This window comes from Hoplias malabaricus, chromosome 4 (genome assembly GCF_029633855.1).
Source record: "Hoplias malabaricus isolate fHopMal1 chromosome 4, fHopMal1.hap1, whole genome shotgun sequence".
NCBI classification, from domain to species: Eukaryota; Metazoa; Chordata; class Actinopteri; order Characiformes; family Erythrinidae; genus Hoplias; species Hoplias malabaricus.
The window spans coordinates 61,030,352-61,054,711 of record NC_089803.1 but is presented as its reverse complement, the minus strand read 5'-3'; the positions used below and the strand labels follow the sequence as shown (position 1 = coordinate 61,054,711).

At 39.8% G+C, this 24,360-nt stretch overlaps 1 protein-coding gene across 1 annotated transcript in view; it reads left to right on the top strand.

Annotated features, from left to right (window-relative positions):
- lamb1b (laminin, beta 1b) overlaps positions 1-22,910 on the top strand; it is a 34,225-nt gene extending 11,315 nt beyond the window's left edge. Inside the window, exons 5-33 of the mRNA XM_066667687.1 lie at positions 789-977; positions 1,921-1,984; positions 2,202-2,404; positions 2,508-2,628; positions 3,021-3,209; positions 4,714-4,890; positions 5,095-5,207; positions 5,486-5,565; positions 5,681-5,816; positions 6,278-6,436; positions 7,008-7,129; positions 7,499-7,619; positions 7,910-8,099; positions 9,199-9,342; positions 9,454-9,685; positions 10,159-10,322; positions 10,629-10,853; positions 11,425-11,639; positions 12,106-12,202; positions 13,539-13,908; positions 15,052-15,236; positions 19,737-19,978; positions 20,242-20,442; positions 20,695-20,839; positions 21,184-21,388; positions 21,484-21,625; positions 21,787-21,963; positions 22,239-22,398; positions 22,575-22,910. Coding sequence (XP_066523784.1) covers positions 789-977; positions 1,921-1,984; positions 2,202-2,404; positions 2,508-2,628; positions 3,021-3,209; positions 4,714-4,890; positions 5,095-5,207; positions 5,486-5,565; positions 5,681-5,816; positions 6,278-6,436; positions 7,008-7,129; positions 7,499-7,619; positions 7,910-8,099; positions 9,199-9,342; positions 9,454-9,685; positions 10,159-10,322; positions 10,629-10,853; positions 11,425-11,639; positions 12,106-12,202; positions 13,539-13,908; positions 15,052-15,236; positions 19,737-19,978; positions 20,242-20,442; positions 20,695-20,839; positions 21,184-21,388; positions 21,484-21,625; positions 21,787-21,963; positions 22,239-22,398; positions 22,575-22,711 — 4,905 coding nt within the window. The 3' untranslated portion in view covers positions 22,712-22,910. The remainder of the gene's footprint in view (positions 1-788; positions 978-1,920; positions 1,985-2,201; positions 2,405-2,507; positions 2,629-3,020; positions 3,210-4,713; positions 4,891-5,094; positions 5,208-5,485; positions 5,566-5,680; positions 5,817-6,277; positions 6,437-7,007; positions 7,130-7,498; positions 7,620-7,909; positions 8,100-9,198; positions 9,343-9,453; positions 9,686-10,158; positions 10,323-10,628; positions 10,854-11,424; positions 11,640-12,105; positions 12,203-13,538; positions 13,909-15,051; positions 15,237-19,736; positions 19,979-20,241; positions 20,443-20,694; positions 20,840-21,183; positions 21,389-21,483; positions 21,626-21,786; positions 21,964-22,238; positions 22,399-22,574) is intronic.
- The last annotated feature ends 1,450 nt before the right edge of the window (positions 22,911-24,360 follow it).

The following is a 24,360-nucleotide window of genomic DNA, read 5'->3' as shown; positions in this document are numbered from 1 at the left end:
CATAAGGGCCAGTGTCATATTTTGCTTAAAATGTACACATAATATTTTGCTCCTGGGAGTACTTGCCACTTAACCTGACCTCGTCCCTGCATTAAGGAAATTATGGAAAGGAGAAAGACATTCATCAATTCTGTGTGCCGAAGTAATAAGTAAAAAGTAAAAACTTATGCTGTGGTTAGAGGAGATAATGTTTCCACTCAAGACTGTTTGCTGTTTTTTTAGATGCAGAGTGCTTGTGCTTAACTGACTTACCTGCAGTCCAGATCTGTTTCCTATTGCACATCATGATAAGAGAATCAGGCAAAGGCGACCACAGATTGTTGAGATTGTACACAGTGTTGTATCAAGTTAGAATGGGTAAAAATTCCACTTGCAGTACCTGAAAAATTGGTATTATGAGTTGCATTATTTAAAATTATTTAACACATGTAACTTAAAGGAAAGATGATGTAACACTTGTGGTAAACATACCTCTGTCACAATTTTTTGAGTGTCTTTCAGGCATCAAATCATAAATGTGTTTATGTTTTCAAAATACAATCAAGTTGTATTTCTTGTATTTCTTTTGTGCTTTTTTTGTGCATTTGTTAAATCATCAATTGACATAATTTATATAAAGCTTCAGGAGAATTAGCACATCACATATTTTTTTATTGCCTTTTACACAAAGACTACTTGTCTAAATGTTTCCTGTCTGTTTGCAGTGTTGTAAAACGTGTTTTTATTGAACGTTTTTCTTTGTTAATGTGTTTTCATGCATGTAAATATGTGTTGTGGTTTGCTTATAGACACATCGTCCTGCAGCAATGGTAATCGAGCGGTCAGCGGATTATGGACAGAGCTGGAAGGTGTATCGTTACTTTGCATTCGATTGCTCCACTTCCTTTCCTCACATCTCACAGGGTCCAGTGATCAATTTTGATGATGTCATCTGTGATTCACGTTACTCTGATTTCGAGCCTTCAACCGAGGGAGAGGTGTGTGTATAACACAAAAAATCATACAGTTTAAGAATAACACAAGTGTGGGATTTGTACTATTAATATAAATCTCTGTCTTTAACTTGAACTTCTCACCATTTTCACTCACCATTTTCTTTTTGTCAAATTAAGCCTTAAAGGGAACATGTTATGAAAAAAAACTGTTACATACATAAGTTGTTAAACAAGACATCCCTATTTTTTTTTTTTTTTTTGTGGGAAGCCTAAGTCATCTTATCTCCAGTCACAGTGCTGGACATGCCTTTCCATCAGTAAGGTTAAACCAGGTAAACCAAACAAAATGACAAAAAATGTAGAGATAAGAGAACTGATCAAATATGGTAAGAAACGAGTGCTCCTGTGCCTCTCTTCTCATTGCTGTGCACTTGAGTGTTAGGGGCATTAACACTGGTGAGCAGTGGCTTACTTTTAAAGGAACACACACGTACACACACACACTCTAACAGGCCATTCTGAACAGGGCTGTTTAGACAGGGTGAGAATAGTGCTGTAGTGCATGACGTAGTGCCCTGGGTTATTTTGACCAAAGCATGTTGCAAGTATTTTATATACACTGAGAAAAGAAAAAAAAAGAAAAAAAAATTATATATATATATATATATATATATTGTGGAAAAGGGGAAATCAAAAGGGAAAATGTCACCTTTAAATAAATACATCCAAAACATCAATAAAAGTTTTTAGAGTTCACTTTCCTCTCATTGTCACATCTGATAATACAAGAGGTTTACCAGATGATTTTGAGTTTAGAGTTTTAGCTTCTCTCTGGAATCTTTTGGTCTCTCTCTCTCTCTCTCTCTCTCTCTCTCTCTCTCTCTCTCTCTCTCTCTATCTATCTATCTCTCCGCATTCTTTTTATCTTTGTCTACCAGTATGACTCTATTAATGTGTCTATGTATGTGTGTATTCATTCATATAGGTCATTTTCAGAGCTCTTGACCCTGTGTTTAAGATCACCGATCCTTACAGCCTTCAAATACAGAGTGAGTTCAAACATTTCATGAACAAAAATTAGATCTTAGTTGCCAGCACATTTCCCCTAAAATGCCAATATTTATAAATCTTATGGGATTTTTAATGTACTGAATAAATGTTTCATTATTCATACATGTCAAGATGTTACACAGTTAAACATTTTTGAATTAAGAGAGTTACACACAGTCTTTAGGCTCACACAAGTTGTGAACTTTACGTTCATAGACTGGCTGAGGATAACCAACCTTCGTGTGCAAATGTTAAAGTTACACACTCTGGGTGATAACCTACTGGATGGGAGTGAGGAGGTGAAGCAGAAGTATTATTATGCGCTTTATGATATGGTCATTCGTGGCAACTGCTTCTGTTACGGCCACGCCTCTGAGTGTTCACCAGTCAGGACCAGTGAGATGGGACATGAGGGAATGGTAAGAAACCACCAACAACAACGGCAAGAAAACTAACTTTCGCAAACTACATTCTGAGTGAAAATATGTGTGTGTGTGTGTGTGTGTGTGCATGCTCACACAGGTTCATGGCCATTGTATGTGTAATCATCACACTACTGGACTAAACTGTGAGGAGTGTGAAGAGTTTTATCAGGATGCTCCCTGGAGACCAGCAGTGGGCCGAAACATCAACGCATGCAAAAGTATGACACCATTGTCATATATGAATCAGTTCTCACCCACACCCCTAACTCCCTTTCCACTCTTCAACATACAGTTGTGTGTTAAAAGGTTTTACACAGCTGGTCAAATTACCAGTTTTATTAATTTTCTAAATGGAAATAATTTAAGCCACTGTTGACAAGAATACATCCATTTATTCTTCAGTCCAGAAAATGCCAAATGTATGGGAAAGTGGAAAGGTTAGAAAATCTAAAATAAAATATTAAAAAAAGGTTTTTGATTAATTTCACATGGAAAACATGAAAATAGAATATTTATAGATGTGTAAAAGGGTTTTTGGTCTTATTGCAGTCAAAATTCTGTTTGAAAATGATGTTATTAATGTTTGTTTCTCTCTTGTTCTCTCTCTCAGAATGTGACTGTAACTACCACTCGTATCAGTGTCATTTTGACTTGGCTGTGTATTTGTCATCGGGGAATGTGAGCGGAGGAGTGTGTGACAACTGTCAGCACAACACCCAGGGTCAGCACTGTGAAGTCTGTAAGCCTTTCTACTATCAACACCCCAACAAGCACCTCAGAGATCCTCACATCTGTGTGCGTAAGTGTGTGTAATGTGTAAAATACTGTAGTGTAGCATTTCATCTCTCAGCCTTATTAATTCAACAGAATTTTCTAATATTTATAATATTAGAATCAAATCTCATTTGATTGTCATTACTTGATGCAAGTGCATTTGAGATACCCATTAAGTAAAACAGAAAAAAACATTGGGGGTGGGGGGTGGGTGTTAGCGGGTGGTGGGGTCACAGTTTTTCAAGGATGTAAAGGTAAATAAGTATGGCATGTGCTTTACAGTCCTTATTGTCTATGAATGAAAACTGTACATTTGAATCAATCAGCATTCAACATACATGGATTAATGTAGTTCAACTACCCAGATAAAACCCTTGAACTCCTGAGTTATAACAAAGGAGTGCCAATTATAAATATCAAAAAGGGAAATTTTAGATATGTGACATTTTATATTGCTAAGGAAATGCCAAGCCGACACAGGACATGAACGAGCAGACTATCAGTTAGTTAGTTAGTTTAAAAGTTAGTTTGCTAAACTGTAACACCTGGCAGAAATTGTAACTTACCTGATGAGAATGTTAATCAAATAATGATGATAAAATCAGAATGTAAAATTTATTAAACAAGCTAAACAGTTAGATATTTTTGGTAAGTCACATTTCTTAATTTTAATTTTGAGTGTTATTTTGCCCCTTGGAACTGAGTTACAATGTGTAGTGTTTAAAATCTTCACATGCGTAATGGGATAACCCTTCAAGAGCTGGATACATCATCAGAGTACATGCCAGTCTGCAGTGATATCAGAGCTTCTGAACTTTAACTTAGTTAAATTTAGGGATTCATGCCTTCATAATTTAAGAATTAATGCCTTATATGTTCCAAAAACATATCACCAGCTCCTAATTTTCTGTGATATCAAGCTGAATTCAGCTGCTTATTCTGTGTGTTTTTGTTCGAAACTTCAAACTGGACGTTCTGAAACATCAGCAAATTAATAGTGATATTTTATTCTTGTTATGAATTAAAACGACACAATGATTTGAAATTACATTAAACTAAGAAAAAAAAAACGGTTATCATAGTTTATTAAAGAGAAAATGCAGATTTCCTTAGTCACTTGCGTCACGATCTTGCAGCTGATTCAGAATGCATTAATTTTTATTCATTTGAAATGTGCCTCTAAAAAGAAAAAAAAATCCCCTTTTCAGGACCTTACCCCTCTTTCCCAATAAGAGTTGAGATCCCTAATGGGTCAGGGATAAGTAATACGGCTAAGAGTTAAAATGGGATTCACCAGTAACATACAATGCCTTCTCTAACTGCATAACAGCAATCTTAACAAAGATGCAACCCTAAACTCGATAAACGGTTACAGACAATGAATCAATGAATGAATAAAAGCATAATACAAACTATCAGGCATGAATATTGGAAATATATTGTAATATTTTAAAATTACAGGTAAGACGGCTGTATATGCACATTTTGAAACTGAGGTTTTAACCCCTTTTTTACCTCTATGATTTCAGCATGTGACTGTGACCCACTCGGGTCTGTGAATAGTGGACTGTGTGACAGTGTGACAGATGTTTCAAAGGGACTGATTGCTGGACAGTGTCGCTGTAAGCTCAATGTGGAGGGAGAGCGCTGTGACCACTGTAAACAGGGATACTATGGACTTAGCGAGAATCCACTGGGATGCCAGTGTGAGGATAAGCACAATTACTCTCTCTCTTTCTTTCTCTCTCTCTCTTTCTCTCTTATACACACACACACACACACACACACACACACGAACACACAGATAATACTACACTGTCATAAAATTATCCGGCTGTTTGTCTTGAACTGTGGAACATTTCCTGTTTATATATGTTCAAATGTTTGTTTGTGTGTGTTTGTGTCTTCAGCATGCAGCTGTAATGAACTGGGGACTCTCTCTAGAGCAAACCAGTGTGATACACAGAGTGGAGACTGCTACTGCAAACGTTTTGTCACTGGACGTTACTGCAACCAGTGTTTGGTGAGAGAGCAGTTTTTTCCTTATCTTTGTTTTTTCGTTTTTGATTCATTTTATGTGTATAGATCACTTTATAGATGTATTTTCTAGATGTATTTATAGATGTATTTAAATCCAGGAACTCACTATATGTAATTAGAAAAAACAGAACAAAGAAGAGAAACACAGAGAGCAACCAAGACACAAACCAATGCCCCTCCTTCGATGATGACACCAGAGAACTTCTTTGTCTGTGTTTTTCTGTAGTACTAGGTTACTCTCATCTTTTTTCTGTTTCTCAGCCTGAGTTTTGGGGTCTAAGTAATGATATGGATGGCTGCCGACCATGTGACTGTGATCTGGGGGGGGCCTTGGACAACATGTAAGAAATTAATGGAGTTATAAATTTAAGTTTGTGAGGCAATTCATGCTTGAAGTCCCTCCTTCTACTTATAAGCATCATATATATCCCCCTCCCCCTCTCTTTCTTTCTCTAGATGTTCTCCTTTGACAGGTCAGTGTGTGTGCAGAGAACACATGTTTGGCCGACGTTGTGACCAGGTGGAATCTGGGTATTATTTTGCTGCCCTGGATCACTACATCTATGAGGCTGAAGATGCAGCATTTGAACCGGTCAGACACACCATTGGTGCATACATGTGGTCCCAGTTCATTGGTTTCCTATAATGTTTGGTTAAAACATGTGGTACACATTTGTAAGCACCTCTCACCCCACAAACCATTTCTATTCACCCAGTGTGAAGAGTCAACTATATGAACGTTAGTAATGTATTTTACTAAGCCCACCTGACAAAGTAAATAATATTAGAGGTATGTGTGGTTTATGTGTTTGATTCTCCAACATTCCCCTTTCCTCCGTCAGTTATAGGGGATAATGTTGTTAATCCATATATACACTGATTAGAAATGTCTTTCAGCCAAAATTTGGGTTTATACCATTTTCAGTATTATGATGCATCCATAAAAACCTATGTGGTGTATTGCAGAATGATGAAGAATGATAGAGCTGAACGTTTTGTGTGAACTGTAGTGTTTTAATTGTGTTTATTCAATGTGTATTGATGGTCCAATAGGAAGTGAAGGTGGTCCCAAGGCCGTTACCTGTGGATCGCTCCCCCACATGGACTGGCATTGGTTTTGCCAATGTACCTGAAGGATCCACAATTAGATTCAACATTGACAATGTGCCACAATCTATGGAGTACAACCTGCTGATACGCTACGAACCACAAGTAACACACACTTACACAGACAACACCCCCACCCCCTCCCATGCTCACACACACTTATATATACACACTATACAAACATACACACACACTGACACTCCCAGCCACACACACACATCCTCCATTGGTTTGAAAAAAGAACTGCATATCATTTGTTGGTACAAACCATGTCTTAGTTAAAGGTTACACTGCTTTGTCTCTATAGTAGGTAAACATTTTTCCTCTATACGTAAATAAGTTCCTATAATGAAAGTGTTTAAATAGAAATGCAAGTGCATCTACAATTGCAAATATATTTATATTCTCTAACTAAAGATACTGAAGCTCAGCCAGTGACAAGGAAAGGTACCAGCACAATGACACCACGGTTTTCAGACAGCGTAGGGCTGAAAGATGAATCAGTATTAAATTAAATTTGAGAAAAATACATTTTCAAATCATAAGAACAGTAGTCAGTATCACCAATAATGGTGTTATCCAGCTTAAACAGTCTCACAGAAACACACACACACACACACACACAGAATAAGACTGATGTGTTTTTTATATAGATATTTGTCATGTGTTTGTGTAGCTGCCAGATGTGTGGGAGCAGGTGATGGTAAATGTTGTGCGCACAGGTTTTCCCTCTTCATCTGCACACTGTTCACCTCCATATGCTGACCAGCAGAGTGTCTCACTGCCCCCAGAATACAGGTAGAGACAGAGAAAGAATGTGTGTGTGTTTGTGTGTGTGTATGTTTGTGTGTGTGTATGTGTGCGTTTCTTTGTATCTGTGCATGTTTGCTTATCTAAGTTATACCAGGATAATGCATCTAACCTCACTGTGTATGTAGTTTCTATAGTTTTATAAATGGCAGCATTGTTTTTTTTCTGCACCTTTACTTTGCTTGTTTTGTAAAATTTCCATTGGAAAATGTTTATCATCATGAATGCCCGCTGATGAAAAATGAATAACACAGACACCCGAAATTGTGACATCAAGTGCAGTCCAAGATAAAGTATATGAACAAATAAGTAATAATATATATATATTTATGTGTGTGTGTGTGTGTGTGTTTGCAGGTATATGGTTCTAACCAAACCACTGTGTCTGGAGAAAGGACAGAAATATACAGTGGAGATGTTAATGGCCCTATATTCATCAAATGATTATCATCAGCATCCACACATTCTTATTGACTCTGTGAGCATCTTAATCCCAAACTCAAACACATGCTAGAACAGGCATAATTAGATTTAATATGACAAATGATTAATGTCACTAAATATTTAAAACTTTTAATGCATTTGTGTTTGTTTTATTCTGCATTATTACTAGTGGAGATTGAAGCCCAATTGCTAATAGGCTGTATGTGTGATTTGTGATTGTAGCCCTTGTTTAGATATTTGTATTCCAAGCTTACATTTAAAACAAGTACCAGCTTTGACGATAAACACTCTGTCTAACCCAGCATGTTCTTCATCATGTTTTAGATTGTGCTGTTGCCTGTGGTCAAGGATCTAGAGCTGTTCTCAGGGTCAGCTGACAGACAGGATGCATGGGAAATGTTCCAGAAATACCGCTGTCTCGAACAAAGCCAGAGTGTCCAGAAAATCCCCATGACTGATATCTGCAGAGAATACATCTTCAGCGCATCTGCCCTAATGCACCAAGGAGCCATGGGTCAGAAAACATGCCCCCACACACTCCCACATTCATGTATGATGATAACAGTTTAAATTATTCATTCATTGTCTGTAACCGCTTATTCAATTCAGGGTCGCGGTACATCCGGACCCGGAATCACTGGGCGCAAGTCAGGAACACACCCTGGAGGGGGCGCCAGTCTTTCACAGGGTGACACATGCACTCACACATTCACACCTACGGACACTTTTGAGTCACCAATCCACCTACCAATATGTGGTTTTGGACTGTGGGAGGAAACCGGAGCATCCAGAGGAAACCCACGCAGACACGGGGAGAACACACCAAACTCTTCACAGAGGAGTCACCCGGAGCGGGGCTCGAACCCACAACCTCCAGGTCCCTTAGTTTATATTACTGCATCAAGAATTAATCACAAGTAATTCTGGAACATTTTATCAACTATATCGAGGGCAGCTGGCTTTATGGCAGCTTTATGCCAAACCATAACAAAACTACATACATAGTGACACAGAAGCAATGATATTTGAATATGCTGGTATTCTTAGCAAAAAACAAAGGCCTTGGAGCCCAACATTATACAATATAATTGCTATTTATGTAGCAGTATATGAACTGGATAAGTGGTTACAGACAATGAATGACTGAATGAAACTAGAATTAGATATTTTCCCCCAGAAAATCCAGTCCTACTTCACAATCTTTATTCTTTATTTTAAAAAAACATCCACCACTACCAAGATATTTTGAAATTTATTATGGGACCATTGAAAGTTATTAAACTTTTTTCAAGATATTTAGTAAAGTTTTTGAAATTGTTGTGAAGATGTTTATCAACCAACATGACTGTTATAGTACAAGTAAACCAGAAATTACTTGAGGTGCAACAAAGGATATCTTTATTGATAATAAAAAAAATTCAATTGAAATTTAAAAAGAGCAAAAATAAAAGTAAATCACAGTCACAAATTTGTATCTGAAATATGTTTCTTTCTGTCTCTCTCTCTCTCTCTCTTTCTCTCTCTCTCTCTCTTTCTCTCTCTGTTGCATGCACACACACACACACACACACACACACACACACACACACACACACACACACACATGCATACAGAATGTCAGTGTGACCCAAGGGGCTCTCTGAGTATGATCTGTGACACTATTGGTGGTACATGTCCATGTCGGCCGAATGTGGTGGGGAAAAATTGTGACACCTGCGCCCCTGGTACCTTCCAGCTCAGTCCCTCTGGCTGCAGACGTGAGTAACACTTTAATAATTGTAAATTAAAGATTTAATAAGGAGCATTTCAAAGATGGCATATATACACTGGTTATACTAATGTGTGTTTTATATATATATATATCATAGCATGTGAATGTGATCCCCTGGGCTCTCAGAACCTTTTCTGTAACCCCACCACTGGTCAGTGCTCATGTTTGCCAGGAGTTTATGGACGTCAGTGTACTCACTGTCTGCACAATCACTGGGGATTTCCTCACTGTCAGTCATGCTTCTGTAATGGCCACAGTCACGTCTGCCATCTTCAGACTGGACAGTGTCTGGAATGTAGGGATCACACCACTGGACACCATTGTGAGAGGTACTGGGCCCAGCCACTATATTTTTAAATCACATTTTTTGAAAGTCACATTTACCAGGATAAATTCAAAGAGAAGCAAGGAGTATTTGCAAAGTGAATAAAATTAGGTGATTATTTTTGTCTCCTCTGCAGTGCAGCTCACATGACATGATAAAATAATCTATGAATGACCTCCATACAGCAGTTATCCCACAAGGGCAACCATCTTTAAAAAAAAAAAGTACAGAATCTCTGAAACATCCATATCACAAGATTTCAGTATAACATTTGTTTTTTAAAAATATTCACTGGACAAAATGATTGATTTCTTGCACTGATTGCACTGCTGAATAGTTTCTTAGCCCCACTCCAGCTAGCTAAGAGTATATACATGTTCATGCTACTGCTGTCATCACATGATTTTAAGGGATGTTCTACTGTAGCAATGTGGCTAGCACCATGGCAGCTTTTAATAAACATCATTACCTCTGTAGGTGTGAGAGCGGTTACCATGGCAATGCATTGCTGGAAAGTGGAGAGCAGTGTCGGCCCTGCATGTGTCCGGATGGCCCTGGAAGTGGCAGGCAGTTTTCTGACACCTGTTACCAAAACCCCAACTCACTCCAACTCGTCTGTGTCTGCAGCTCAGGATATAAAGGTAAATACACACCAGCCTGCTGTGTGACATGATGTTAAGATGCTAGTTAAAACCCCATGTTAACAAGACTGTAAGAATAATATTTATTGCATTTATTTATTAAAGCCCTTGCACCCAATTATTTCAGGTAGGTTCAAGGCCAGATCCAGTTGAAGAAAATGAATGACTAAACAAATGGCTTATAATTATGGTGTTAACTATAGCCTAGATTGTCAATACCAGTCGTTACAATCACTTCTGTTCAGCAATGTACATACATACATACATACACATGAATATTCTCTGCACCCCTTCTTCTGTCTGAAGGCCCCAGGTGTGACGAGTGTGCTCCAGGGTTCTATGGTAACCCGGAGGTGGTGGGAGGGAGGTGTCACCCATGTCAGTGTAATGGAAACATTGACCTGCAGGACCCAGCGTCTTGCGACTCCCGCTTAGGTGTCTGCCTCAAATGCCTGTTCCACACAGAGGGAAACAGATGCCAGCACTGCAGCCGCGGTTATCACGGAGATGCCAAAACCCTCAGCTGCCAGAGTAAGAGATTTTTTATTTTTTACTTTTTCAGCACCCAGTAGTTAGTTTGGGTTTTTAGAAAATGTATGCACAGATCTCTAGCAGGATTCTAGTTTTAGAAATCATTGACAAATGTGACAAATGGTTCATGTCAAAAAAATGGTAGGTAAATCATTGGCTTTCATAAGACCAGCTTTTCTGTCTCTGGAAATTAAGAACGGAAGAAGGTAAATCTTATTATTAAAGTTTTTATTATTATGATAAGATACTATATTAATGAAGGAACACATTCCTCTAAATTATACAATTTAATACGACCAAATCTACATTAGGGTTAGATTGAGGTGAAGGCCCCCCTCCCCAGGAAACAAGAGATGTGCTGTAGTGGGAAATGTCTACATCAAAACTGGGACAAAATGATTTAGACAAAAATGTTGGAATGTTTTTATGAACACCAAAAGTTAAACAAAGAGTGTTCTCTTGACCTGGTTTGGAGTGTATCCCATGAGCGTGTGTTAAATCTAAAGCTCTTATTTCTTAATTTATTTTGCCTTTGCTTGTTCTTTGTGTGTGTGTGTGTGTGTTTGTCCAGAATGTATGTGCCTTCTGCTGGGCACAGCTCCTCAGAGCTGTGAGGATGGGGAGTGTGAGTGTGACCGTGTGAGTGGTCAGTGTGTGTGCTTGCCTGGAGTGGAAGGCCTTCACTGTGAGCGGTGTGCCCCAAACACCTGGAACATTAAAAGTGGAGAAGGCTGCCAGATGTGCAGGTGCCACCCCACACACTCCTATGGCCTCTCCTGTGACCTGGTGAGAACACAAACATCAACCCCTGGACCTGATACACTGACACATACATTGAGTCTATGTGATACAAACATATGTATCATATAATAGTTTTACAATTTATTGGCTTTTTGTTTGATATATCATGTTCAATTCTAAATACAGTCACTGAATGCTATTTGAAGGAAAACACTACTGGCAATTTTTACAATTGCTGTCCTCCAAGCCCATTTCATTTATGTTCACTCATTTATTTTTAATGTCAGAAGGGATGAATAGTCAAAATAGAGAACATAATAATACCACTTTGTATATACTGCTTCTGCTTCAGTCCAAAATGCTGACTCCATTTGAGTAATGAGGGAAATTATTGCTTTAAATAGACAGACATTTCTTCTGCTTTCTTCAGTCTATACATATATAAATGCCTGTGACTACTGTGCTAAAATATATGTGTATGTGTGTGTGTGTGTGTGTGCGTGTTGATCAGCTGTCTGGTCAGTGCTCCTGTAAACCTGGTTTTGGAGGCAGAACGTGTGAAGAGTGCAGAGAATTGTTCTGGGGTGATCCGGAAGTTAAATGCCATGGTGAGTGTAAAAATACATGTAATTACTATGGGGCAGTAACTAAAGGGTTACTCGTTACCTCTGAAATAACCAGACATTCTGCCTTCTACCAAACAGACATATTTGAATTAAAATATATGGGGGAGTTTATTTGTGCAGTAAATGTCCCACTGTTCCACTCCATTTAGATAGCATGATCCTTTCATCACAACAACCCACCCACCCACCCATAAAGAGAGAGAGAGAGAGAGAGAGAGAGAGAGAAAGAGAGAGGGAGAGAGAGAGAGAGAGAGAGATCAAAACATTCCAGGACTAAGTGATATACACACTCTGGTCATGGTCTGGTCAGCTGCAATACATACAAATCCTAACTCAAGAGACTCCAGCTCCAGTTCCCCAAAACTCCTTCCATTACTCCTGAAGAATCTCCAAATACAGCTGCATCTGAACACATACAAATGCGCACACACACAAACATACATGCTTAGAGAGAGAGAGAGAGAGAGAGAGAGAGAGGGCGGTCTGTACCTCGTACATCATGTTGTGGTAACAGCAGATGCTGAAGTCTCTCATGCATTTTTCCAAACTGACTCACACTGTTTCATTAAACACAAAGACCCACCCACTCATACACATATTTTATTTATTATTTACCCTGTAATGCATGCATTGGATTTAGAAATAACATATATTATATATATATTATATATATTCAAAAGTTCAAAATTATCGATTTTTAAATTATTATTATTATTGTCTTGCCCAGCACTTTAATATAAAAATATCAGAATCCAGGTTTTTTGGCCACATATGCACACCCATACAAGGAATTTCGTTTTGCTTCCAGTAGCTCACAGTACACATAGATTCCACAGTAGTACAAAAGAACACACATTCCTACCACATGCGCACACACACACAGAGTCAAACCTGTAAATTTTACATCTCGAGTGTTTTATCTGAAAGTGCTGAGTGAAACGGTTATGTGCACTTGTGGCAGGGGCAGGTGAGTGATGAACCAGAAGAAGCAGTAATCAGAGAAGTCAGAGCACTGTGTGTCATACTATACACCAACAAATTTTAAGTAGAAAAGTAATGTACAGAAGATGGAATGCTGCATGTGGATGACCTTTAAAGCCCTGTAAATTTTCGAAGGCGCTTTTTAAACTATCAAGCTGGTACATATGAAAAATTCCAGCTAGTGTGGTTGGGATAACACAGCGGATAATACTGCTGCCCTCCACCTAGGAGTCTGGGGTTTGATTCTTTGAGCAGGAACTCCGCAATATAGTAACAGGGAATTGATATTACTAGATGTAAATGTTTGATTCTGTGTGTGTGTGTCTGTGTGTTTCAGCATGTGACTGTGATCCACGAGGCACTGCTACTCCTCAGTGTAACAAGATGACAGGGACGTGTGTGTGTGTGGAGGGAGTGAGTGGAGAGAGATGTGACTCCTGTGGGCGTGGCTACGTTGGAACATTTCCGGACTGCCAGCGTTGTCATCAGTGTTTCAGTGAATGGGATGTGATCGTGAGCGAGCTGACCAATCAGACACAGCGGCTGGTGGACACTGTGGATGACCTGAAAGTATCCGGCGTGACAACAGCCTATCAGGACACAATCTCCAGCCTAGAGGATAGAGCCAAGCAGCTCACTCAGATAATAGAGGACAACAGAGCTCGGCAAACCCTCAAGAACTCGCAGAATCTACTGCAGCAAGCCAAGTATGAACAAACACACAGTCACAGACAAACACACACAAACACATGGTAAATGTGTTTAAAGCCACTGTCCACTCATTTTTACATTTTTGTTCCAACCATAATCTGTATGTTTTGTGATAAATGTGTTTAGAGAAAATTATAACTTCTGTCTTTTGGGAGTTTTTTAAAAATAACCTTTCCTTCTTTTGGACTTGAGTTGTGTGGGACTATGTTTCGCTGACTTCAGGTTGTGATAAAACTGTACAATGTCACAGGGGTATCTTCCATGTAATAGACTAACATTGCATCACTGGCCCACTCAGCTCTCATCTGCTGCAGGGGGGTCCAAACCCTTGCTAACCTCAGGGTTTTTCCACTATCATGCTAGTGATAATGCAGTGCTAATGATGCCTTGATGTTTATGTTGCCAGGGCAATTCTATTGTTACTCATTCTGCAATTTGACATAACCTTTTAGCTCAGATCAGACAGCAGAGAAGGACTTTTGAAATGTACTGTTCTTCTTCTTCTTCTTCTTCTAAAAGCTTATGTGGCATTATCTTCATGATTAACTTGCATTTTATATATGTGGGCAGTGGCTTTAATTTTATTTTTCTAATTTTCTCAATAAATTGATCATCACAATTAAATAATTTTATTGCCAAATGAAAAATAAAAATTTATTTTTTTATTAAATATAATATATAAATGTTCATGCATTTAAATTCATATCTATATCTATAACTATACTTAACGAAACACCAGAAAAACAGGTACACAGCACAATAGTCCCACTGTGATGCTGCAGCAAACTAGCAACATTTCAATTTTGCAGAGTCATTTCAATTCTAGTTTAGGTCTAGGACTAGTTAAAATAGCAGTCACTTTGTAATGCCCTATTTTACCTTATGTTACTAGCTTATACATTAACTTATACCATATCCACTGCATAAGTGTTACCATAGCAACCACATAATTGCCAACCACCTCCTTAAACACTCCAGCAATAGCCAGGGCGAAGTGAAATAATTTTATTAGCTGTGCAATAGTTATGCATTTTCTTTAGGAAATGCTCTTTTGTAGTAGAAAAATGTTGTATTGAGTATATACGTGTGCAACTGTTTCCAGCAAAGAGTAAAATAAGTTTATCTATTATATTGGACAGTGAGTTGAACATGGACCTGGGTCGTTCTTTGAACCGCTCAGAGTCGAAAATGAAGCAGGTTTCTGCAGAAACCACGAAAGCTGTGGACGACTTGAATTCACTCATTGAAGAGTCGCAGAGAATAAAGGAAAATACAGAGATGAAAAAGCAGCAGGTTCTGCAAATAAAACACTCTGATCTCCGAGGTACAGTACTTTTATTATTAGTAAACATAACAAATGTAACTCATTCTATCTCAATATTGACAGTATAAGTAATTTAACAAGAACAAACCATTTTGCTTAGTCCAGTCTTCATTATATATTTGAGTAACACTTTACAAAAAGAATAATATTTAACCCAGTAATAAGCCTATGTAAGCCTAAGCCTATGTAAGCCTAACATTATCAGTTCAGTAAGCCTAAGAAATGTTTAAGTAAAATCATAATTAATCATGAAGTAATGATAAGAAACAAGAACTAGCATATTTTACGATTTTGTTGAATCCTAAAATAATGCTAGTTCTTGTTTCTTTCTCATTACTTAATCATAATAATTTTTACTTGATCATTGTTTAATTGCTTAATGTCTCAAGTACTGTTAATTAATATACCCTTATTTTAAAGTGTTATACATATATATAAATTTAAGTTAGATGTATATATATATATATAACCCATTATATTCATGGGTATATTCATGTATAAAAACAAGGTTTTGTTTTGACAGCAATGAGAAATTATTATCTTTTTTAAAACAAACAATATTTCCAGAGACGTTGGGACACAGTTTAATTAAAACTTAAATGTGTTATCCATTAATTTTCAATGACTAAATGAATTCTATAAGTTTAATATAAACAAATTTAGAAATTCATACCAAACACCATTTAGTATTGTTTCCAGAAACACTGTTACATCACCATTTCTTTTAAATATACTTTATAAGCCTATGTGTCAGGGTGGTGTGATGAGTAGATTCACACTACTAATAGTAGCGGACACACTCGCTATAACACGGAATTTTAATAAAGAAATAACAAAACAAACGAACTAGATGAGAAACACGAAATAACATTAACGAGCAGGAAACAGGGCAAGCTAGAGATCACACATTACAAAACACAAACGAACTAAAGGGTCACGAAAGGAGTAAGGGAATGAACGAGGAACCACAAACGAGAAACACTACGAAGAAACGTGAGCGTGAAACAAACACAATGAAACCATGAAACAAACAAAGAGATGAACAAAATGACCGATACCAGGAAGTGAGGGAAGAGGGCTTAAATACATGAACTAACTAGACACACCTGACACAGATAACGAGGACAATTACAGAGAGGCGGAGCGAGTGAACATAAACAAAGCCATGTGAGGAGAAGGAAAACAACGAACAGAGCACATGGAAGAGGAAAACAAAGCAGAAAGTGTCAAGGTGTGACAGACGCCCCCCCAAGACGCGCAACTCCCGGAGCGCGAAAAACGAGACTCTCCAGGAGCTGGCGCAGGAGGGGGCCAGAAGAAAAGACAAACTAGAAAAGACTCAGAATGGAAAAGGGAACAAGGAACTAGACTTTAAACGGACATCGGACAGGACTAGAGAGAAGAGACGGAGAATAGGCAGGAGAAAACACACGTGACTGGACCTTGGGCTGAACACTGAACGGGGACTGAGACAAAACAGGAGCAGATACACGTGACTGGACAGAGGACTGAAGAGGACTAACAGGGAATTTGACATGAGACTGGACAAAGGGTTTAACTGGGAACTGGACATGAGGCAAGGGAACAGGGACCATGACATTAACAGGAACTGAAACAAACACGGTGACAGGGACCGGAATAGAAACAAAAACAGACAAAGGCACAGGGACAAGGACAGAGACAGGAACCAGAACAGGAACAGAAACAACTGGGTGGTACCCAGGACTGGCATGTGTCTGTGGGACTGTCCAAGGTGCCAGCCTGGGTACAGTTCTGGGGATTGGCCTCGAAGTCCTTGGGGCCGGAGCCACAGTCACAGGCTTAGAAACGGCCGGAGCCACAGTCACAGGCTTAGAAACGGCCGGAGCCACAGTCACAGGCTTAGAAACGGCCGGAGCCACAGTCACTGGCTTAGAAACGGCCGGAGCCACAGTCACTGGCTTAGAAACGGCCGGAGCCACAGTCACTGGCTTAGAAACGGCCGGAGCCACAGTCACTGGCTTAGAAACGGCCGGAGCCACAGTCTCATGGGCAGAAACGGCCTTAGCCAAAGTCACTGGAGTAGAAACGGCCGATGCCACAGTCTCAGGGGTAGAAACGGCCGTGGCCACAGTCTCGGAGATAGGAGCAGCTGAGGGAGCCGTAATCACGGAGACTGGAGACCCTGCGACGACGTCCGAGGAGGCAGGCGGAACTGCGACGACGACGTCCACGGAGGCAGACGGAACTGCGACGACGACATCCACGGAGGCAGACGGAACTGCGACGACGACGTCCACGGAGGCAGACGGAACTGCGACGACGACGTCCACGGAGGCAGACGGAACTGCGACGACGTCCAAGGAGTCAGGAGGATGTGCGACGACGTCCACGAAGGCAGAGGAATCTGCGACGTCGTCCACGGAAACAGAAGAGGCGGGCGTCGCTCTCATGAAGACAGGAGAGGCGCGCGCCGCCTTCAAGGAGAGCTCCAGGCGTGCCATGATGCCTGTAAGCTTCTCCTGAATGTCAGGAGTGGGCGCAGAGCGGTGATTAGGAACTGGGGTCCTAGCGACGACGTCCACGGAGGCAGAAGAATCTGCGACGTCGTCCATGGAGACAGGCGCGGCCGGAAGCGCCGCGCTGAGGAAGACAGGCGCGGCCGTAGGCACCGCGCTCAAGGAGACAGGTGCGGCCGGAGGTGCCGCGGGCATGAAGAGAGGCGCGGCCGGAGGTGCCGCTCTTACAGAAACCGGAGCGGCCGGAGGTGCCGCTTTTATGGGAGCAGGAGTTAAAACGCCCAGCGGGGCAGGTGCTCGTGCTGCTCGCCGAGCACGAGTTGAGGGTTTAGCGGGTTTGGGCGCACTCTCGAGGGACTTCTTTGAACTTAGTTCCCCCGGAGATGCGCCTCTGTTAGCCTCATCTCCCATGTCCTGTGATCTGAGGCTAACAGCCCTTGTCCATAACGCCCCCCCAAAAATCTCTCCGGACCTGAGGGGGTAATTCACTGGAGCTGGGTTTTCAGCCTGCTTTCTCCTCCGGCTCCGTCGATTCCCGCTGGAGGACTCACTCGATTCCTGAATCGAGTCTTCTGTTCGGGGGAAAGGAACCACACCGGACATGCTCTGAAGCCGTTGACTCCAATCCGAAGCCGCTCTCAACGCCTCCTTCACGGGATCTTTGCGGAATGGAGTCCGGCGAATTACACCTCTCCTAAAGGGGTAGTCCGTGTTAGCTGTGTCCATTTTTGGATCGGTCATTCTGTCAGGGTGGTGTGATGAGTAGATTCAGGGAGGCGGACACACTCGCTATAACACGGAATTTTAATAAAGAAATAACAAAACAAACGAACTAGACGAGAAACACGAAATAACATTAACGAGCAGGAAACAGGGCAAGCTAGAGATCACACATTACAAAACACAAACGAACTAAAGGGTCACGAAAGGAGTAAGGGAATGAACGAGGAACCACAAACGAGAAACACTACGAAGAAACGTGAGCGTGAAACAAACACAATGAAGCCATGAAACAAACAAAGAGATGAACAAAATGACCGATACCAGGAAGTGAGGGAAGAGGGCTTAAATACATGAACTAACTAGACACACCTGACACAGATAACGAGGACAATTATAGAGAGGCGGAACAAGAGGTGGAGCGAGTGAACATAAACAAAGCCATGTGAGGAGAAGGAAAACAACGAACAGAGCACATGGAAGAGGAAAACAAAGCAGAAAGTGTCAAGGTGTGACACTATGGAAATTGAAGGTAGTATTTTTACCTGAGATGCTCAAAAGTCTGTGGTCGCTGTTATCTGATTCTGCTCTTCATAATGCTCCATAAATTCATGCCTGCAATTTTGACATTTTGACTGACAAATGTCAATAAGAGCGCACACACACTCTATGTATACAAATGCTGTTGTAACTTGTGTTGAATGAGGCCTGGCATTGTCTTGCTGAAATAGATAAGGAGTTCCTAGGAAAAGACTCTTAAAGGCAGCATATGTCTCTCCAAAATTCCGGTACAAGTCTCAGCATCAATGGTACCTTCACATATACACTGATCACCCATGCCATGCTCAGTGATGAATCCCCAAGCCATCACAGATGCTGGTTTTTGCACTTTTCATTGGTAACAGTGTGGATGGTATCTTTTATCTTTGGCACATACAATTTGGCATCCATTTTTCAGTCTTATTTTGCCTCTCACTTTGAGTGTTGCTGGTTTTTAAAGTTTTTAAGTTTTATTGAATTTTTAGAAAGTGTCCCCTTTCTGGAAAATAGTATTTAATTTGATTATTTTTATTGCTCTGTTGCTGTTTTATTGATGTTGTTGTTCTTTTATTGTTATATTTGTTATACTATATGTGTGGCTATGCCAACTATGAGCATAAACAATATTTTTTTTGTGAATTCATATCATTAATATTATTTCTGATTTATTACATTTATGTACATTATTTTCTAATATGTTATACTCATCTGTAACCATTTCATCTACTGCATTGCTCTTCAGGAGCGGCTGATAGTATAAGAGAATATTATCATCAGTCACAGGACGCAGATTATCGAGCAAATCAATCCACAACTGGCTCCTTCAGTCCAATAGAGATGTCCTCAGCCCTACGGCAAGCCACAGAGTCTACCTTGAACTCCATCCGGGGAGAATTTGATCTAAAGCAGCGGTTACAAGCTGATAGACTTGAAAAACTTAACAAAGAACTGGAGCAGGACGACCTGTCCAAACTCAGTCATCAGGTAACTCCCACAATTCAGTAGTAGATGGAAATGTTGTAACAACTAGGGACTGTGAGAAAGATTCATGTACTGCATTTTATGGTTTTGGGCTGCCATAATGTTTTGAGATGAATGATTATCTAATAATAAGCTTCCAGAACAAGAATGGCTCGGGCACTTTTTTAATTAGAAATTTAATTTTATTTAACATTTTAAACCATCTCTCTCTCTCTCTCTCTCTCTCTCTCTCTGTTGCTTTCCCTCTTCCTCTCACTCTGTTATAGTTATGTGGTGGAGAGTCTAGTACTGATGGTTGTGGAGACTGTGGAGGTCTGGGGTGCGTAGGTGTTGATGGAGAACCTCAGTGTGGAGGTGAGAATTGTGAGGGTTTGGTCACTCAGTGCAGTGAGGAGGACATTAAAGCTAAAGATCTGGGCCAGAACATCCTCAACTCTCTGAAAGAAGTGGAGAAGCTCCACAGGATGGTATGCTTTCATTGGAGCCACACAATATATTTCTGATGCATTAAAATAGTTTTTCTTTTCCAAAACAAAAGCTAAACCAGGATTTGATTCAAATAAAAGACATTAAATAAAAAACTAACAGACAACAGTCATCCAAGACAATGAGTTTTCCAAGGAAGAAGCAGGATGCCTTTTGGTCAAAATTTCTGTTCCACTTTAAATGGAATGAAGTTTAAATGGAACTAACTGCTGTGTTGGGTGTGTGTGACGTAGGTGTCTGATGCTCGTGGTCGTGCAGATGAGGCTAAATACAGTGCTCAGGACATCTTGCTTAAGGCCAATCGGAGCAAAGCAAAAGTTGAACAGACCAATCAAGAGCTACGGGAGCTAATACAGGAAATTCGGGATTTTCTCACACGTAAGCGCACACACGTACAAATTCACCTCATGTATTGTGTATGTATTTTCACGCTGTATCATCATCAACGTTCTTAGTTAGAGCTGCTAACAGTGTGGCCTGTGAGCCAATATTTTCATGTGATTTTACCTACAAGCCAGTGACCATAACCACACATTTTTCAGCAACTTAGATTCTTAGTGTCTATTTGAATTTGTATTTGGAAATGTTTTAGTAACAAAGTGTAATTTAGAATTCTGAATTCTGAAAAACTTAAAGTGAAGCCTATCACTATATGGCATCTGTTTCACTGGCACAGAAAACGTGTTCTGATGGTTTGTTTATTTGTATGTGTCTATGTGTAGATGGAGTAGATCTAGAACGCATTGAGGCTCTCTCTGATGAGGTGTTGAAGTTGAAGGTGCCAGTAGCAGCAGGAGAGCTAAAGAATATAACGCTAGAAATTCGGGAACATGTGGCTGGTCTGACCAGTGTGGATGATATTTTGGCTGAAAGCTCTGACCAGGCTCAAATTGCAGAGAGATTACTACAGCAGGCTCATACCATCAGGTCTGAAAACACACACACACACGCACAATCACAAATACACTGTCACACTAACAGTAGAGATAGCCACTAGAAATGAGTGTATATGTGTTCTGTAGTGAAGATGCCACTCGGCTAAAGGATGTTGCTGATGAAATGATGAAGGTGTTAAATGAATCTCAGATCGCTCAGTCAGCAGCCAATGACAGTCTGAAATCAGCCCAAAGTAACCAACACTACACACAGCAACTGAGGACCTCGGTGAGTTTGTGATTCTGTAAAATGCTGCACTGTGTTTTGTACTTGTGTGTGTATGTATGCATACGGTTCTGGGCAAATATATAAGGTGCCTGAGAAAATATATTTAAGAAAATATAGATCATGATTTACTCAGAAAAACTCTGTGTGTGTGGATTTTGCAGGTGGAGTCAGAGACGGCTGAGTCTGAATTTAATTTGAGTAAGAGTAATCAGCGTTTACTGGAGCTTGAAAGGGACATCGTCTCAGTCAGAGAGAAGACTCAGGAAGCCTTTAAAATTGCAGGCATCACTGAGAGGAACACAGGCTACATCTCTGAAGACACAACAAATACAAAACGGGTAAATAATTTTGAGGGAGAGATAAATGTGTTTAAAATTGGGGTCAGGCATCAGACTAATATCACAGAATTAAAGTAAAGAAGACACAAATGAAGAATGTCAAAAACAAAAAACAAAGAAACAGAAAAAAGAATCACACTTTAAAGAAAATTGACAAAACAGATCTATTAATAAAATTCATACTTATAAGGTGAAAGTCAGCTCATTGTCTGAAATTTAAAAACTAAAAAGTATTTTGACAATAGTAATAAAATATTGGCATGTGTATGTATAAGACATTGGAGTTGCAGGTGGAGCCTCAATTTCAGTTAGTGAGTGGACTGATGGAGCAGAAAGCAGTGGGTGTGTATGATGCGCGTGAGAAGGCAGAAAAATTGCAGCAGGAAGCCAAGAACCTGCTGGAAGATGCTGCCAACAAGTTACAGAAACTAAGAGGTGAGCGCATCGACCTACACTCTACAAAGTATTTGTTGTTTTAAAACTTAAAATGATGTTTCATTTCAAAGTTTTAATTCACTTGACATAATATTAAACACATTTTTGACAATTCTTGGTTTACAAGTGGCTCTAGCAAGTAGTGGATTTTTGTGTTCACTCTCACTCTCTCTCAGATCTGGAGAGGGATTTTTCAGTGAACCAGAAGACCCTGGGGGAGAAAGCGGAGGAGCTGCAGGGTCTGGAGGAAGAAGCTGGGAAGGTTCTAGAGGAGCTGAGTCAGAGAATCTCAGTTTACAGCTCATGCCTTTAACTGTTCCATCAGTAGATGCTTTTCTGCTCAGATTAACAGAGACTGTGTCATTAAGGTTCTCTGGCTCTGGTCTGCAGGTTCCTCTTTTGTTAAGTAGATGTTTCCCAGTCCAGGTCCTCAAGTACAGCTGCACTGCACATTTCAGTGTTTGTCCTAAACTCTAGGGGCTAAATTCCAAAACAGGGACTATATCCACCTTTATATAAAAATAACAATTCAAAATGCTGTGAAGTTCAGGACTAGGTTTAATACTTTTCTGGGAAACTTCAACTAAAACACTTATATCTAACTAAGGCCTTTAAAATTTAGTCTCTGTGTTGTTCCACAGTTTTTTCTCCACAGATCCATTCCACGACTATGCGATTTCATGCACCTAAAATAGTCAGAATTCATTTTTCCATAAATATTTTCCAGTCCCTTTTTTCCTTATACAATATCATTCATTTGTTTCTATCACTCAATTAAGAGTGATGTAATGTGCTCTGTTCTCATTGGCTTGTATTGCACCTCATTGAAAAGCAGTTAGTTCTGAAACATTCCTTGTGACTTTAGCATGAATGAGCAGAGCTAACGAGATGACAGTATAGAATACATAGAACAGCTGTGTGGTTATGTAAAGAAATGACTGTTAAGTGTAAATGGTTGTTTCAGTGCAGCCTTACTGAAAGACAAGGTTTGGGAAACATTTGTTTTTGAGTCTTGATTAGATACTTAATCCAAACCCAAACATAAATCTTACAGGGAAACACCCGAGCCACTAACTACACGATCTGTAACTAGTTTACCAAGCGTATAGTCCAAACCTGTATAATGAAAATAATACTTATACCAAAAAAGACTTAAAACATGAGTATTTTAAGAAGATGTAGTGATGGGACCAAAGAACAATGAAGTATTTTGATTCTTGTGTTTCAGAGTGTCACTGAAAACTGCTATAATTAAGGTAATATATATAAAGTGTTCTTAAAGGTTTTTGTCTTCTGCAGGCTTCAGCTTGAGTTTGGCCTTGCCTTAATAAATCTTTCTCCATTACTGCAGAAAAGAGTTGCACTGCCCAATAGACCAGCGTTGTAATGCTTTGAACCCTTATCCTGGCTTGAAAAAAATGGAAACAAGGGAGTGAAGTAACAGCTTTCCCCCTTGCAGCATTCATGGCCAAACTTCCCTTGAGGAAGGCCCCTAACTCCCAGTTGCTCCCCAGGCACTGTGGCTGGCTGCCTACTACTTTGACTGTGTCAACAGCTTACTAGTGTGGGTGGGTGTGCATACAGAATACCTTAAAATAGCCGGATTCACTAATTATAGGGGACATATTTTGCACATTTAGTGAAATCCAGAATTTGAATTCAAAAAGGAAATATGTCTAGGTTATCCTCTGTTTGAGTGGTCACCTACTGCCCTCTGGTGGCGTTTCGTTGACAGTGCAGAATCAAGGCAAAGGATGTGTATAAACAAGGGCATGTGTGCCAAATATCAGAAATTAATCGTACTGGCATACAGTACACATTTCTACATCATTCAACTACATTGGGGCATAATTGACAAACCTGGACCATTGCTAAAATCATAACATAACAGAAACAGGGGAAACGAAACAGGAAGGAAGAATGTGAGTTTCGCATATTCATTCATTCATTGTCTTATTCAGT